The 14,666-nt window shown below is 35.8% G+C and overlaps 1 protein-coding gene across 2 annotated transcripts in view; it reads left to right on the top strand.

The window, feature by feature from the left end:
• Window positions 1-14,426, top strand: part of LOC150055549 (uncharacterized) — a 153,205-nt gene extending 138,779 nt beyond the window's left edge. For both annotated transcript variants that reach the window (XM_090344007.1, XM_090344006.1), the window contains 2 exons: window positions 12,453-12,494; window positions 13,970-14,426. In XM_090344007.1, the coding sequence (XP_090200133.1) occupies window positions 12,453-12,489 (37 nt within the window). In that variant the 3' untranslated portion in view covers window positions 12,490-12,494; window positions 13,970-14,426. The remainder of the gene's footprint in view (window positions 1-12,452; window positions 12,495-13,969) is intronic.
• The last annotated feature ends 240 nt before the right edge of the window (window positions 14,427-14,666 follow it).

Genomic DNA, 14,666 nt, shown 5'->3' with positions numbered 1-14,666 from the left:
TCAGTATTTTTAGGTAGAGAACATTCTAACATATTGCCAGTGGCTACTGCCTGTGCATTCCTGTTCCTAAGCTTTCAAATCAACTGATGGTAAAGGTGATTTGAAAACAATGAGAAATGACAGATGTACTCATCTAGATGATATGCACGAGTGCATGTGTGCGTGTGTGCATGTGCACATGTACCCACACACAATGTGTGACTGCTGAAAGTAGAAACTGCGTTTTTACTCTGAGTCTTGAACAGACGAGGGAGCCCTCTACTGCTTAGAAATTGTACTAGGTGCAAACTGTAGAGATTTGCTTCTCATGCATTATGAACAGTTATCCCAAAGCACGAATATTGTGTGTTCCTTTTCAAACCATACAGAGAGATGCTTTTTTTGGTATGGAACTGAAAATGCCAGTTATCATACGCATGCAATTATAGGAAATTCTGTTTCAGGTTCAAGCCTTCAAGCATTTAAGAAATACATCCTCTGTGCAACTTTTTACTGTAATGACAATTATGTTTTAACACAATGAAACCATAAATATTTACAAGGCTGTAATGAAAATGCAAGGTTTAAATAATAGCATTTGCCTGCTACCTTGGTTTACCACACATTTTTTTCTTTGCAAGCTATATTAATTATCTTATATGCTTTTCTGAAACAGAGCAAAATAGTAACTTCATGGGTGAGGATTTAAACAAGTCCTTGGGAGAGGATTAAAATCAGTTATATTATAATAAGCACATTTGTTAATATTATCACAGTCACTATTATTATAATTATTATGTTCAATCTAATAATATATCTTGAGAGTTGCATACGGAGAAATATAAGCTTAGTTGTTTTATTTTCATACATCTAATTTTACCTTCATGTCTTGACAAAATAATTACAAATCAATGCTTCAAATACTTAAATTGATGGAAGAAGAGAAAATACAATTGGACATCCTTTCAGTCATTTCAACATGACTGACCTAACTCTATCACAGGGTTGTTTTCCTTTCCTATCCAGACATGCTGATTAATGGATGTTTTATGAAGAGTACTAACCACCCTGCTTCTTCACAAGCAATATTTTTATTGGAAATCAGCTTGATATTCCATTAGCTTCTTATCTGATTTGAAAAGAGAGTTATGAAACCAGTTATTTTCCTGAGATGAAAACTCACAATTGGAGCCAGATTCTGCCATAGTGCGTTGAACCCCGTTTCTCACTGAAGGTAGTGTGTGTTGAGAAAGAGCTACATCTGTCAAGCACCAGGCAAGATGGCTATATGCAATGCAAGAAGGAAGTAGCTTTCATATCTGTAATCTCTGACCACCAGCACTGATTTTGCTTCTCTGGTGAGTCTCACTTCCTTTCACCAACCCATCATCCCTTCTGTGGTCCTTATATTAAGGAATAGTCTTTGCCAGTCTGTGGTTGGGTACAGGCTGTGGGGGAAAAATAAGGATGTATCAGATAAACCTACCATATCACTTTATCCCTCTAGAAGCAGCATATAAAATGATATTATGTGTTATTCCCTTGTCAAATAACTATCCAAACTTTATTAAAAGCCTGCAAGGAACAGAGCATTTTCCTTGGCCATTAATCAATAATATTCTGTTTACAAATAAAACAGAAGATTATCTCATTGAACCCATGCATGGCTTTCATAAGTGATGTGTTCAAATATTTGCTTCTAAGTTATTTTTTTGACTATAGTGCCTCTTACAAGTTTATTGTTAGCTTAAACAATTACAGTCTTTGCTTCTGAGTATTAAACTACAATGAATTTAGATGCTGCAAATTTTTAACTCCAAATTTGATATTTTTTAAAATGAGAAATACTTTCTACTGATTTTTTCCTCACATTTTCTTACATATTTGATTAAAAATAAATGCCAAATCAGTACATAAACCAGATATACAATCTGCTGCACAGCTTAGAGTATTAAAGCCCTGCCATTCTGGCCTCTCTCTTGAGTGGCTAAACCTCTAGTCTGCAAACTGACTATTGACATAGTCACATGAACTGGGTGGCACAATTAGTGGATTCTATGTTCCTTGTGTATGTACATCACTCCTTTTCTGACTTTTTGCTGCCAAGATGTTTCAATTTGTACCATCCCTGTATATGCCTTTGATTCTATCCTGGCAACTAAATTCTGCTGGAGATTCTGGTCCTGGCTCCAACTCTGCCTGAATCTTCTGTACACCATGCCTGACAATTGATCACTACCTTCTCAACACCCATCAGCACACAGAATTAGTATGAGAGAGAACAAAGTAAGATATGCTGCTTGAGAATATTTACTTTATCATTACTGGAGGCCACAGAGATGGGGTGGAGTCAATGTTTCTATGTGCTTCATTCGCAGCAAAACCTACTTCATTCTGTTTGTTCTTCTATCACCAAGGACAAATACTGCTGTTTGATTCATTGGGAAGTGTGCACAATAGCATAATCTAGTATACAGTTCTGGTTAAGGCATAACCCTGAACATGGTGCCAGAGCACAGAGCTGTGCAATGCCTTAGAACTGCTGCCACTTGAATTTGCCTAAATACTGAAATTAGATCAAGCAGGGTCTACACTCTGTTCAATGATCAAGAGTAGATATATAAAAATTGGGCACAGATATAAAGTTTGTACAGGCAGAGGGAATTTAATCAAGCCTGAGAAAGAAACATGATTGCATGTTACTTTTTGGAAGGAATCATTTACTATGGTACATTTTCAATGAGTTAATTTAACTGTCTAAGGCCAAATTCTATGGAATGATGTGTTCATGTACCCTCAGCAAAGGAACAGTGTCATTGGAATTTAGAAGCTGTTATTTCTTTTCTTGTGTAACCAGCAGATGGTCTGTTGAAGAGAAGCAATCATCTCATCCATTGTTTTGTGATAGGCCTGACTTCTAATGCTTTCTCTTTACTCTTCAAGATATCATTGTTTTGTAATAATTTTCAAAATTCAAGATTCTCTCAATCCTAAAGCTGAGTGCTTTGAAAGACAACATTTAAAAACTTTTAAAAAATATTGTTACTTTATCTGACATTGTTACCTGGTATATTGTATATACATTTATTTATTTATTTGAAATAGGGAAGGGAAGGGAAAAAAACAAGATGATTGGCAGGTGTTTGGGGTAGGGAAAGTGGGAGAAAATCATGAAAATTGATATCAATATTCAAGAAATAATGTACCCACAACCTGATGAATACAACTATAACGCCTCTATATATTAACCTGAAAATAAAATAAAAAATTAAAACATGTGAATAACTACCTGATAGAAAACATCCCTTGTATATGAAAAAAATATCCCTTTAAATATAGAGATGTAATTATTTTCCATAGATTGTAATTATTTTCCATATAGCCTTTTTAAAATAAGCATTGTGCTTGCTAGACGGGTACTCTCTCGTTTGAGCCATTTTGCTTTACTGGTTTTTCAAATAGGATCTCACAATTACGCCCGGGTTGGCCTGGACCTCCATTTTCCTATTTATACTTCCTACATAGATGGAATGGCAGATCACACTCAGATTTGATTTATTGAGAAACTTTTACCCTTACTGACCTCAAACCTTGAAACTCCTGATTTGCATCTCTGTGTAGGTAGTATGAAAGACATAGCCAGCCTATCATGTATCACTACTATTTTTGAGGGATGGTGTTGGGTCTGGCATTGGGCGTGGACCTCAGGATTTTGTGCATGCTTCCTTTGGTTACAGCTGGTGCTCTACCACTTGAAGCATATCTTCTTCCAGGTCTTTTCTAGCTCATAGAAGATGGAGACTTTTCTACTCATTCTGCCTTTGAACCACATCCTTCTAGGTCTCAGTCTGCTGAGTCGCTATAGTTACAAGCATTAGCCATTAGTGCAATTTATTCTATCTTCTGATTCTTTCTTTGGCTTAGCTTCAAATCCCGACATTATGGTTAATTTTCTAAAATGTTGCCCAAATAATTCCTTCTTCCTGACAATACTTTTCTCTGATTTCTCTTGCAGTTACACAGAGTTATAGCTGTGTTTGCATATATTTTGCATGTTGATAGTTGAAATTGTTCCCTTACAGATTTTTGTCTGATACTAAGTTGCCCATGAGTTTATTCAGAAATTTGTCTTTGAAGTCCTAAATTCAGCTGGTCCCACAAAAACTGGTCATTGAGTGAATGAATGAAGTAGGCTCTCTATTCAGAATAGAATATAAATTACTATGCTTCGCTGTTCTATATATTTCCTTGCATGAAAAGCTTTGGAGAATTAAGAGAGCAAAATTAAGACAAATCAAATATTTCTTGTCCAAAATAAGTATTTTTCCACAAATTGGTTTTCCATGTGATCACTGATTGCGTTTAGTACCAATCTAATTTGTATACAATTCAGGTGCAGTCCTATTCACTGTTTTGATAGTTGGCAAGAACAGAGCTTAAATTTTCCCCTTAAAATAGCATTTCATATCCAGAATTTATTATCTCCGGGAATAAAGTTTCTTAATGTTATTCAGAGTTGATTCTCTCTCTTGTAATTTTTGGCTGATTTTTTCCCCAACTATGTGACTTAAAAAAAAATGAAAACGGGGGCTGGGAGTTTGGCCTAGTGGTAGAGTGCTTGCCCAGCACTAGACCCATGTTCAGTTCCTCCGTACCACATACATAGAAAAAAGCCAGAAGTGGTGCTAAGGCTCAAGTGGTAGAGCTCTAGCCTTGAGAAAGTCCAAGGACAGTGCTCAATCCCTGAGCTCAAGCCCAGGACTGACAAAAAAAAAAATGAAAACAAACAAACTAGCTGGGAGCAGTGGCTCACGCCTGTAATCCTAGCTACTCAAGAGGCTGAGATCTGAGGATCAAGGTTCAAAGCCAGCCTGGGCACAAAGGACCTGAGATTTGTCTTATCTCCAATTAACCTCTAGAAAATGGGAAGTGGGGCTTGGCTCAAGGATAGCATGGCAGCCTTGAGCTGAAGAGCTCAGGCACAGGGCCCAGGCCAAGATCAAGCCCCATGACACACACACACAAAAACCAAACCAAAACTAATACATGGCTAGAAAGCACATTCAATATAAGCTACAAAGAAAATGGGAAATTATAGAAAGACGAAGATGATAATATCCATATATAGTGTGTGGTTGTGTGGCTATAGTTGTATGTGTGTGTATGTGTGTGTGTGTGTGTGGTGCACACTGTGATGCTGTTTTCACACTAATAAGTTGCAGGTTGGAGAGTATCTTTTGGGGACAGAACAACATTTCACATTTATGTAAGAATATTTGGGAAGTTATCACTTTTGCACATTAATATATGGTGTGATAACTTAGTTTGAGTTGTTAAAATTTAGTGAATTTTCATCATTTTCCTATCCTTAAATTATTTAATTAAAGCTCAGAGCTGTTATTGTTGTCAATATTTGACTATAAAAATGTGTGTATGTGTGTATATGTGTGTATATATACATATATATATATATATCCCAAAGACAAAGAGTGTTACCCACAAAGCTTTAAAAACTAGATCTTCAATTTTAACACTTGTCAGATGTATTAGCACTTATCAAATTTTGTGTTGCTATTTGAATAAGACACTTACGTCTGTGTCCATGTAATATAAATGTTACTTGACCCAGAAAACTATATTTTTTTGAAAGTATGGACAATATCTGCCCAAGAGGCACTTGGGTACTTTATGACAACATTAATTTTTTCATGGGTAAGATTTGAAATCAGATCTAAGAGAATATGTACAGGTCGATAGTTCCCAGATAAGTGTTAGAGTAAAACACAGAAACTTATCTTCAATCTCAGACCATTTTCAATTGGCTAATTTTATTGCCCCTGTTAACATTGTCTTGCCTGTTGAGTAGTTTCTATAGTTTCCAGGAACTTTGTTTCAGGCAACAGAATCATGTGTCTATGCATGCTTAAAATAATTCTGTGTTCTACCAGAGTTCTTTGCTTTATTTCTTCAGTGCACTTGACTCAGGAGCTATAAACTAAACTAAATGTTTTTATGTGGAAAACTATTGTACTATAGATGGGATTTGTTTTGATAAAATTCTGAGGGTCTGGTATGATTCTAGTCTCCTAAAAATAGCAATGAGTTAAGCAACTACAGCTAATGGAAAATCTGATCAAGCATTGTTTAGAAAGAGTTAGCCAAGAACCAAATATCTCATGCCTATAATTGTAGCTGTTCAGGTGGCCGAGATCTGAGGATTATGGTGAGAAGATAGCCCAGGCAGATAAGTTGGTGAGTACCTTATCTCAAATTAACCTCCAAAAAGCTGGAAATGTAGCTGTGGCTTATATGGTAGAGCACTGATGTTGAGCCATAACAAAGAAAGAAAGAAAAAATAAAAATACGAAAAACAGTGGGAGGGAAGGGTTCATTTGTTTTGTGAGGCCAGCACCTAAGGGAGTCCCCAGAATCTCTCTCAAATATCTAAACATGTCATATTTTGTACTGAGGCTTAGTAGATAATGGCCATGGCATGCTTTCACAGACCACCAGCTCCTCTATTGCAGACATGATAAAGAGGAAAGAGAAAAGTCATATGTCCCTCTTCTAGTAGTTTTTCCTGTTAAATTAGGAAAGAACTGCCTTCCTTGAGAATTATTTCCAATCTCTTTGGTCAAATTATAACACATAGCTATCCCTTGCATCCAGTAAAAGTGAGAAATTTAGCAAGTTTCATTCTTAATGTGAGGATCTATACCCCTTCTTTATTCCCTCCATTCCTTCCTTAAGAGGCTGGCCTCTACAATTGTACTCAAGAAGCTGCATGCTTTCCTATGCTAGTTCCTTAGAAAGTGATGCAAAGTATGCATGTCATACAGAAAGAGTAAGAACTGAAGAAACCATCAGAGGAGTTAAGGAAGGAAGGAAATGGAAAGGAGTTATAGATGGATTTGAAGTCTAGGTTGAAATCAAGCTTTTGTATGACACTATGACTATAAAGGTAAGATTCCCGAATATCTAAATCCCAAATTATTTTCTATAGACTACTCTCTGGTTATTATAAAGCAGATTTGGTCTCTGTTAAGGAAAAATCTGAACAGTTAGCACTATATTACATTGTTAATTTTTCTTATATTTCAGTAGTGAGAAAATTTTAAAGCAAAGTTTTCAAAACCTGTGGATAGCTATTGCTTCAAGAGAAGGCAAAAATTGCTATACCAATGACAGTGACTTATATAATACATTTAAAATATTTGTAGTAAATTCTGCAATGATAACTTAATCAAATAAGACAGCTATTAAAATAATCAAACATATTTTACAAAACTTAGGATTAATTTAAAAATATAGTGCTGGTAAATTGTCATTAAAAAATTTCAGGTGCTGTCAGGCGCTGTGGTTCATGCCTGTAATCCTAGCTACACAGGAGTATGAGATCTCAGGATCCAGGTTCAAAGCTAGGCTGGGCACTAAAGTCCATGACACTCTTATCTTTAATGAACCACTAGAAAACTGGAAGTGGGGCTTAGCTCCAGATTTAGGGTAGCAGCCTTGTGCTGAAGAGCTCAGGGACAGCACCCAGGCTCAGAATTCAAGCCCCATGACAGACAAAAATAAAAATAATATTTAAAAAATCCAGTGCTACTTTGTCAGCAAAATGAAGTTTGTGTAAGTGGAAATTAATTAAAACAAACAAAGACTCACAATATCCCAAGAAAGAATAGTTAATCTGTAAATCCAAATTATGAAAATTTGTAGAACTATAACTACTAATTGGTGATTTTGATTGAATGAAGGAAAAATCTAAATTTTCTAATTTTATAATTTTTATATATTTCTTTGTTCAAGCATAATAGGCCTAAAGAGCATGTTTAGATAAACATGCATAGATGGAGCTTTATGCATACACATGTATGTATATGTGTGTAGATTCTCTTGGTATACTTATCAAGGTAAGAAGACAAATATTCTTGGCTTTTAAGTTATTTGCTATATTTATTTATACCTTTTAAATATTATATCTGTTGTGCCATTCTACACTTGTTTTCTCAACCCAGAATCTCACATAAGAGCACCAATTTCTCTATTTAATCAAGATTCATTATAAATACTTGACCCATCCCAGCTCCCCTTGTTTCCAGCTACTTTGATATAGTTTAGATTTGCATCACCAGTGATTTAAGCATCCTTAGGACTTATCTAATAAAGTATCTAATAAAGTTAAAATTTCCATACCATCAGATTTTGTAGAAAAGCAGTGCTGTATATTCAGAGTAAGACTTTGAAGTCAAATCTGGATTTTAAATCTGACCTCATCAATTATTATCTAAGTAGGATAACATAGTCATTAACCGATTTGTCTTCAATTTCTTTTGTTGTTGTTGTTATTTCTTTTTTTGCCAGTCCTGGGCATTAGCTCTGGGCCTGAGCACTGTCCTTGGGATTTCTCAAGGCTAGCGCTACTACCACTTGGGCCACAACACCATTTCTAGCTTTTTTCTGTGTATGTGGTACTAAGGAATCGAACCTGGGTCTTTGTGCATGCTAGGCAAGCACTCTGCCACTAGGCCAAACTCCCAGCCCCTTGTCTTCAATTTCTAATTTTCAAATCAAGATCTTTGGATTATTGTGAAGGTGAATCACCTTTAACTTAATAAATAGTTATCGAATGTGGCCAACCCTTCATAACAGTCTAATCACTCAAGTGCCTAGCAAATACATACACCAAACTTGACAGAGCAGTATTTGAGTATTGGCCTCAGGTATCCATGTCTTCTTGAATAGACACAGACCAAACTCCCAGTTCTAGAATACAGACTCATTCTCAGGTTATGAGAACTCTTAAATGTATCATTACAAACATGCCTTTCACAACTTTGGCTTAAGCAGGAACTGGAATGCTATAGTATGTGATCCTGAAGGAAATGTGGCTCCAGTCTCACTCTGCCAACAAAATAAGACACATGTTAAAGGGAAAGTAGCTGACTCAATGCTGGTAAAATTGTAGGGTTTTGATACCAAGATTAGAGGAGCTGGATGACAAGGCAGGTTGGACATAAAGTGAGCCACATTAGCATTAGCATTTGAGTCTAGGAAATTCTACCTCTTCTACTGCCAGCCATGATAGTGATGGTTTCAGGATTGGCTAGAGCAAGACTACTACTACTTCCTTAAGAACAGAGTAGCAAGTTTCTTCAAGTGATTTGTGGGAGATTAACTCTTTTTTTATCTCGAGAGGCCAACTTGCTAGAGATCAGTCTTGATCTAGTGACATTGTACTCTCCATATATAATTTATTAGTACAAATATATATACTTTAATTATAATAAACTGACATTTTCATTGTTTGCTAACTTCCATTTTAGACTGTCGGTTTTAGTAATGATTCTAAGAGATTTGCAATCTTTTTGCATAAGTGTGAGGAGCTTGTGTCTTACTTTTTACTAGAGATTCATTTTATTTTCATCTATAAATTATCTTTGAAGAAAAGACCTAGTTTGTCAGTATATGCATTTTAATAATATGAGATCTCATACAATTATGATATTAAAATTAAAATAACATGTTCAATTATGAAGTTTTTGTGAAATATTGCATTAAAATGCAGCTGTTTTTTTTTTTTTTTGCCAGTCCTGGGGCTTGAACGCAGGGCCTGAGCACTGTCCTTGGGCTTTCTCAAGACTAGAGCTCTGTCACTTGAGCCACAGTATCACTTCTGGCTTCTTCTATGTATGTGGTACCGAGGAATGGAGCCTAACTCTTTGTGCATGCTAAGCAAGCACTCTACCATTAGGCCAAACTCCTGGACCCCATAAATGCAATATTTTTGTGGTAGGTAAATAATCTTGACAAAAGAATTCATCATACACCAAAACTCAAAAGAAAATAAGTGAAGAAACGATTCCTTATGTGTCAAAATTTCCAACCCAAATTGTGCATATAAAAACCTTGCCAACAATAGTTTATTTTTATGACTCGGACAGCCTGCTCAGTAGGACAATTCTACCAGGCACCACTAATGACATAAAAGCAAAATGTGGAAGAATCTACTTGGAATCACTCAATATTGCATTGCAAACTGGCTACAAGCATGTGATGTTCCCTTAGAGATATTAATAAAGTTGGTTGAAAATATATTTCTGCTCTAGTTGTATGCGATTCCAAAAGAAGCAGGCTGGGGCTCAAATTTTTCCCTTTAGCGTATGAAATAGTGTCTGCAAAGAGAAACGCTACATTTGAATTGTGTATTACTCCGTTACTTCCCCTTTTCCCAGCTCAAAAACTGCTAAATTATTTAGAGTATTTGAAGAATCTACAGCTAAGATTGGGTGATTTGCTTCCTTAGGGACCTTGGATAGCAGGGTCTCAGCTCTTAATTCAAGTAAGTGGACACCTATGACCTCCACCAAAAGGGAATGAAGCAAAGCAATCTACTCTTGCCCAGGGCAGAGCTTATATGACAGTATCTAGGAAGAACTGACTGTGGATATTTAAGCCTGAGCTTTGCTCCCTCAGTGTGCTTTATAGTACTGCAGAGTTTGTTTGGGGGAAACTGACAGGCATGGTGGGATGAAGATAAACAGATTGCCCTGGGCCTGGAATATGACACTAGCTTGGAATAATTTCCTGTGCCTGACAATGTTTCTCTCTGGGCTTTTTATGCCTTGTCTTCTTCTTGACTATGGCTTACTGTGTCTTTATTGCCCAAAGAACACTGACTTTTTCTATTGTTTGTTCAATGTAATCAAGAACCATGATCCTGGCCTCTTCCTGTCCATTTTACCTCATGAGCTAAATGTTGCCCTTTAAGCCTAGAATTAAAGCCCTAGCCTTGACTCTGATAACTCCTATAGGCTTGGCACTGCTTTCTGGTGAGGACCCTACCCTATGCCAGTGGTGGGATTTATTACTTAGCATATTCAAATCTCTTCTTTCTTTTTTTCACAAAAATGTCTGTCTATAAATGATAGACATGCTTAAAGATGTTTGTGTGGGACCAAATGAAGCCCCAGAACTTTCATTTCAAACCATGAACAGTTGTGAAAATTTTTTTCTTTTTCATTACAATTAACCACAGTACTATACTGAAAAGGAATTTTAACATTAATCAAGAAATTATTTCAAAATATAACTGTGAGAGAGAGAGAGAAGTGAAAATCACAAATGGCATAAGGATCAGATGGCTACCTTCTTTTATCTGTAGATTAGTACAGGGCCAGCGTGTTTTGAATAAACCCAAACTACAATATTGATAGGAAATTTGGGTTATTCTGAGAGTCGGCATCCATATTGAATTGTAAAAGAAATCACAAAGATGACACAAAAACAAAACAAAAGTACTTGTCCATTTGAAACTGTTAACTAAAGAAGAAAGGTATAGTTGAAAAAAATAAAAGGTTTAAGATTATGTAATGAACAGACTAATTCCCTTGAGAATGGATAAAAATTTCTAATAAGGATCCATTGAAAGAATCTTAGATACTTGACAGGTAAAGATTAGGAGTTCTATGAGTCAAACAGAACCAAAAGGAAACGTTCCTGAGACCCACTGAGACCTGGCTGATAGCTGGTCGCACTGGCTTATGCCTATCTTCCCAGATACGTTGAAGCATAAATCAGGGATCATAGTTCAGACCCGTCCAAAACAAAACTGAGACTGGATCTCAAAGATAACTAAACAACAGGGCAGAAGCATGGTTTAAATGGTAGAATACCTGCTTAGCCAGTGTACAGCTCTGAGTTCAAATCACAGTACCATTACAAAAAAAAGGTTCAGAGCACATTACTATAACCAATATATCTTCTATGTCACATAATATGACAGTGTGTATATAATACTTTTTAAGGATCTTTACTTTCAATTTTCCAATTTTTTTGCCAGTCCTGGGCTTGAGCTCTGGGTCTGAGCACTGTCCTTGGACTTTCTCAAGGCTAGAGCTCTATCACTTGAGCCTCAGCATCACTTCTGGCTTTTTTCTATGCATATGGAACCGAGGAATTGAACCCTGGTCTTCGTGCATGTTAGGCAAACACTCTACCACTAGGCCAAACTCCTCATCCCTCAATTTTCCAATTATTTTTAGTAGTAACTGCATGATGTAGGCAATTATTTTCCATTTTCTTATTTTTCTAGTTGAGTGAATGGAGCTCACATAACTCTTTAAACAGATTTGTAGTAAAAACTCAAGGCTTCTTCAGGAGGCTGAGATCTGAGGATAAAGGTTCAAAGCTAGCCTCGGCACAAAAGGACCTGAGACTCTTATCTCCAATTAACTTCTAAACAATGGGAAATGGGGCTGGGCTCAAGGATAAAGTGGTATCCTTGAATTGAAGAGCTCAGGCACAATGCCCAGGCCCAGGAGTAGGGTGGTAGCCTTGGGCTGAAGTGCTCAGGGACAGCTCCCAGGCCGAATTCAAGCCCCATGACCCACAAAAACAAAACTCAAGGCATCAATCCATAACTGACTCTATGATTACCTCTCATAACTTTCCCCCTTCTTACTTCAATGCAGCTACCTTTTAAAGACTGTCAAGAAGAATCAAGATTAGAAAAGGTAAGTTGCATACAAGTTAGTTAAAATTGATTCTGAGGCTCAGTAATTTTGCTAGTGGATCTGCCATGGCAAGAGAAATATTTTTGCCTCCTTGTGAAGGAGTTCTGAGTCATTATAATATCCTCTCATATGAAAATGAAATTTGATTTGGGTTATATGCTAGTAGAACAAGTAATAGCTAATATCTTCTAAATGCAATAGCTTTAGTATGTGAAATTTGTAAAACCTTAAGTTTAACCTAAGAACAAGTTTACTCTAGATAACATAACAACCACAAAGTTCCACATTTGCAGTGACTGAGTGTAGAGTAACTTTCTATAGGCAAGAGAGACTTCAATTCAAATCTTGGCATTAATATAAGTTCTCAGCTTCTTATTGTGAATTATGAGCAACTAATGTAGGTATATGGTTAGCAATTTATAAAATATGACGCCTTATTTATAAGAATTTTTAAATGAATTATGTCTTAGAATTTCAGTAAATCCTTTCATTTCTGGGAAAACTCCAAAAAATGATTAAGATAACAGTGAGAAAATAAGTAAGTAGATAGATGGAAAACTACTTGGCCTCTGAAAATATTTTCATTCACTATATATATGAAATGCATTTTTCCATCCCACACATTTTCATATTGACTTCTAAAAAGAGTTCATTTGGGGGAAATGGTATTTTCTTTTGCTTTAGGTTTATCTCATTATTGTTTGTGCTTTTTCATTCATACGCCCCTATAAGATTTTTATGAAATTACTTAAAAGTTAGTGTTATGTCTCTGAGAAATTCTAAATTAAGAATCCTTTCTAACTATTTTGCATAGCATGATATTTAACAATTGCAGCCATGTCCTAATAGTTTATATTTTGGATTTTAATCTCTTAGGTCTTATTTTTCCCTAAAATATTGAGTCTATTTGGCTCTGTTTATGCTCTGTAATTGCAATTCAATGTAAGAGGCAATTCTATGATGAGATCACAATAAAAAGTGTTTATTTTGAGCAAAGAAATGAACTGTAATTGCTATATTGTATCCCTGGTTTATTAATGCCATTGACAACAGGACAGGTCCAAATTGTGCAATTTAGATGCGAGTGTATCCTCATTAAAATCATGGAAAAAATAACAAGAATAAGTGGTAGAGATTCCCAAATATAAAACTATGCTAAAGTATCCAAATGTGGTCAAAACTGTGCAGATTTGAGCAATGATTTTATATATTTTCATGACTCTGGAGATCTAATTTATGAACATTGTTATAAGGGTTTTAATGGAGTAAAAATGAAGTCAAATTAAACTTTCTGGTGGTATTAAACTCCAATCACAACACAGACTAATAAATGTTACTTAAGTAATGAATGTCCCATCAAAGCCTTTTTAATTTGAATAAAATTATAATTGGGGATATTTTAGACATTGAAGAAAATCCGAGCACTTTATAAAAGACACATTTGGTTCAATGTCTAATTCTGTATTTGTTACTAGGGAATATACAAAGAGAAGAAAGAAGTGAAAATTTCTAAGCTCCAGGGACTCACAACCTATCAAGATGTCATCAATTGTGAGATGCACAATCATTTCATGTGGCAGAAAGAAACTCTGTCAAGTAATTATAAGATGTCACTGTACTGACTGTAAGATGCATGCTGGTTTCAAAGATGTTTTAGGGCTAATACCTATTTTTCCTAGAATTTACAAAATATGGTAGTGAGGCAGTCTAACCTAAGCTACGCTGTATTAGGAGCTATAATTACAGTGCTCTGAGAACTTAGAGGCAAATATCTTTTGCTACATCAGAGAGGACTTTACAGAGAAAAAGCCATGTGGAGGTTTGAGAGAAGACCAAGGTTTTTTACTTGTACAGAAAAAATGGTGGGAACAGAAGCACTCAAAAGAAGAGATTATTGCTCTAAAGTTTGGAGAAGCATAGGGATCATGTAAGTGAGGGATATATCATAAAATAAATTATAAGTGAAATGTGACAAGCTTAACTTTTAACAGGGGCATTCATAGACAATAAAGGTAGTGTGCTGAGTCTTATGAAAACATTTTGAAGAGTTTTAACTAACAATCAGTTGTCTGACTGCTGAAATTAGTGTTCATCAAATCACAAAAGTTCAAACAAGATGGGAATGGGGGGATTCGAAAGGTCTCGTTTTGTTTTGAGAAATCTCCACTTGGG

This window comes from Megascapheus bottae, chromosome 13 (assembly GCF_031878675.1).
Source record: "Megascapheus bottae isolate mThoBot1 chromosome 13, mThoBot2.hap1, whole genome shotgun sequence".
Lineage (NCBI taxonomy): Eukaryota > Metazoa > Chordata > Mammalia > Rodentia > Geomyidae > Megascapheus > Megascapheus bottae.
The sequence above is the reverse complement of the archived record's forward strand: the minus strand, read 5'-3'. Positions and strand labels throughout refer to the sequence as shown.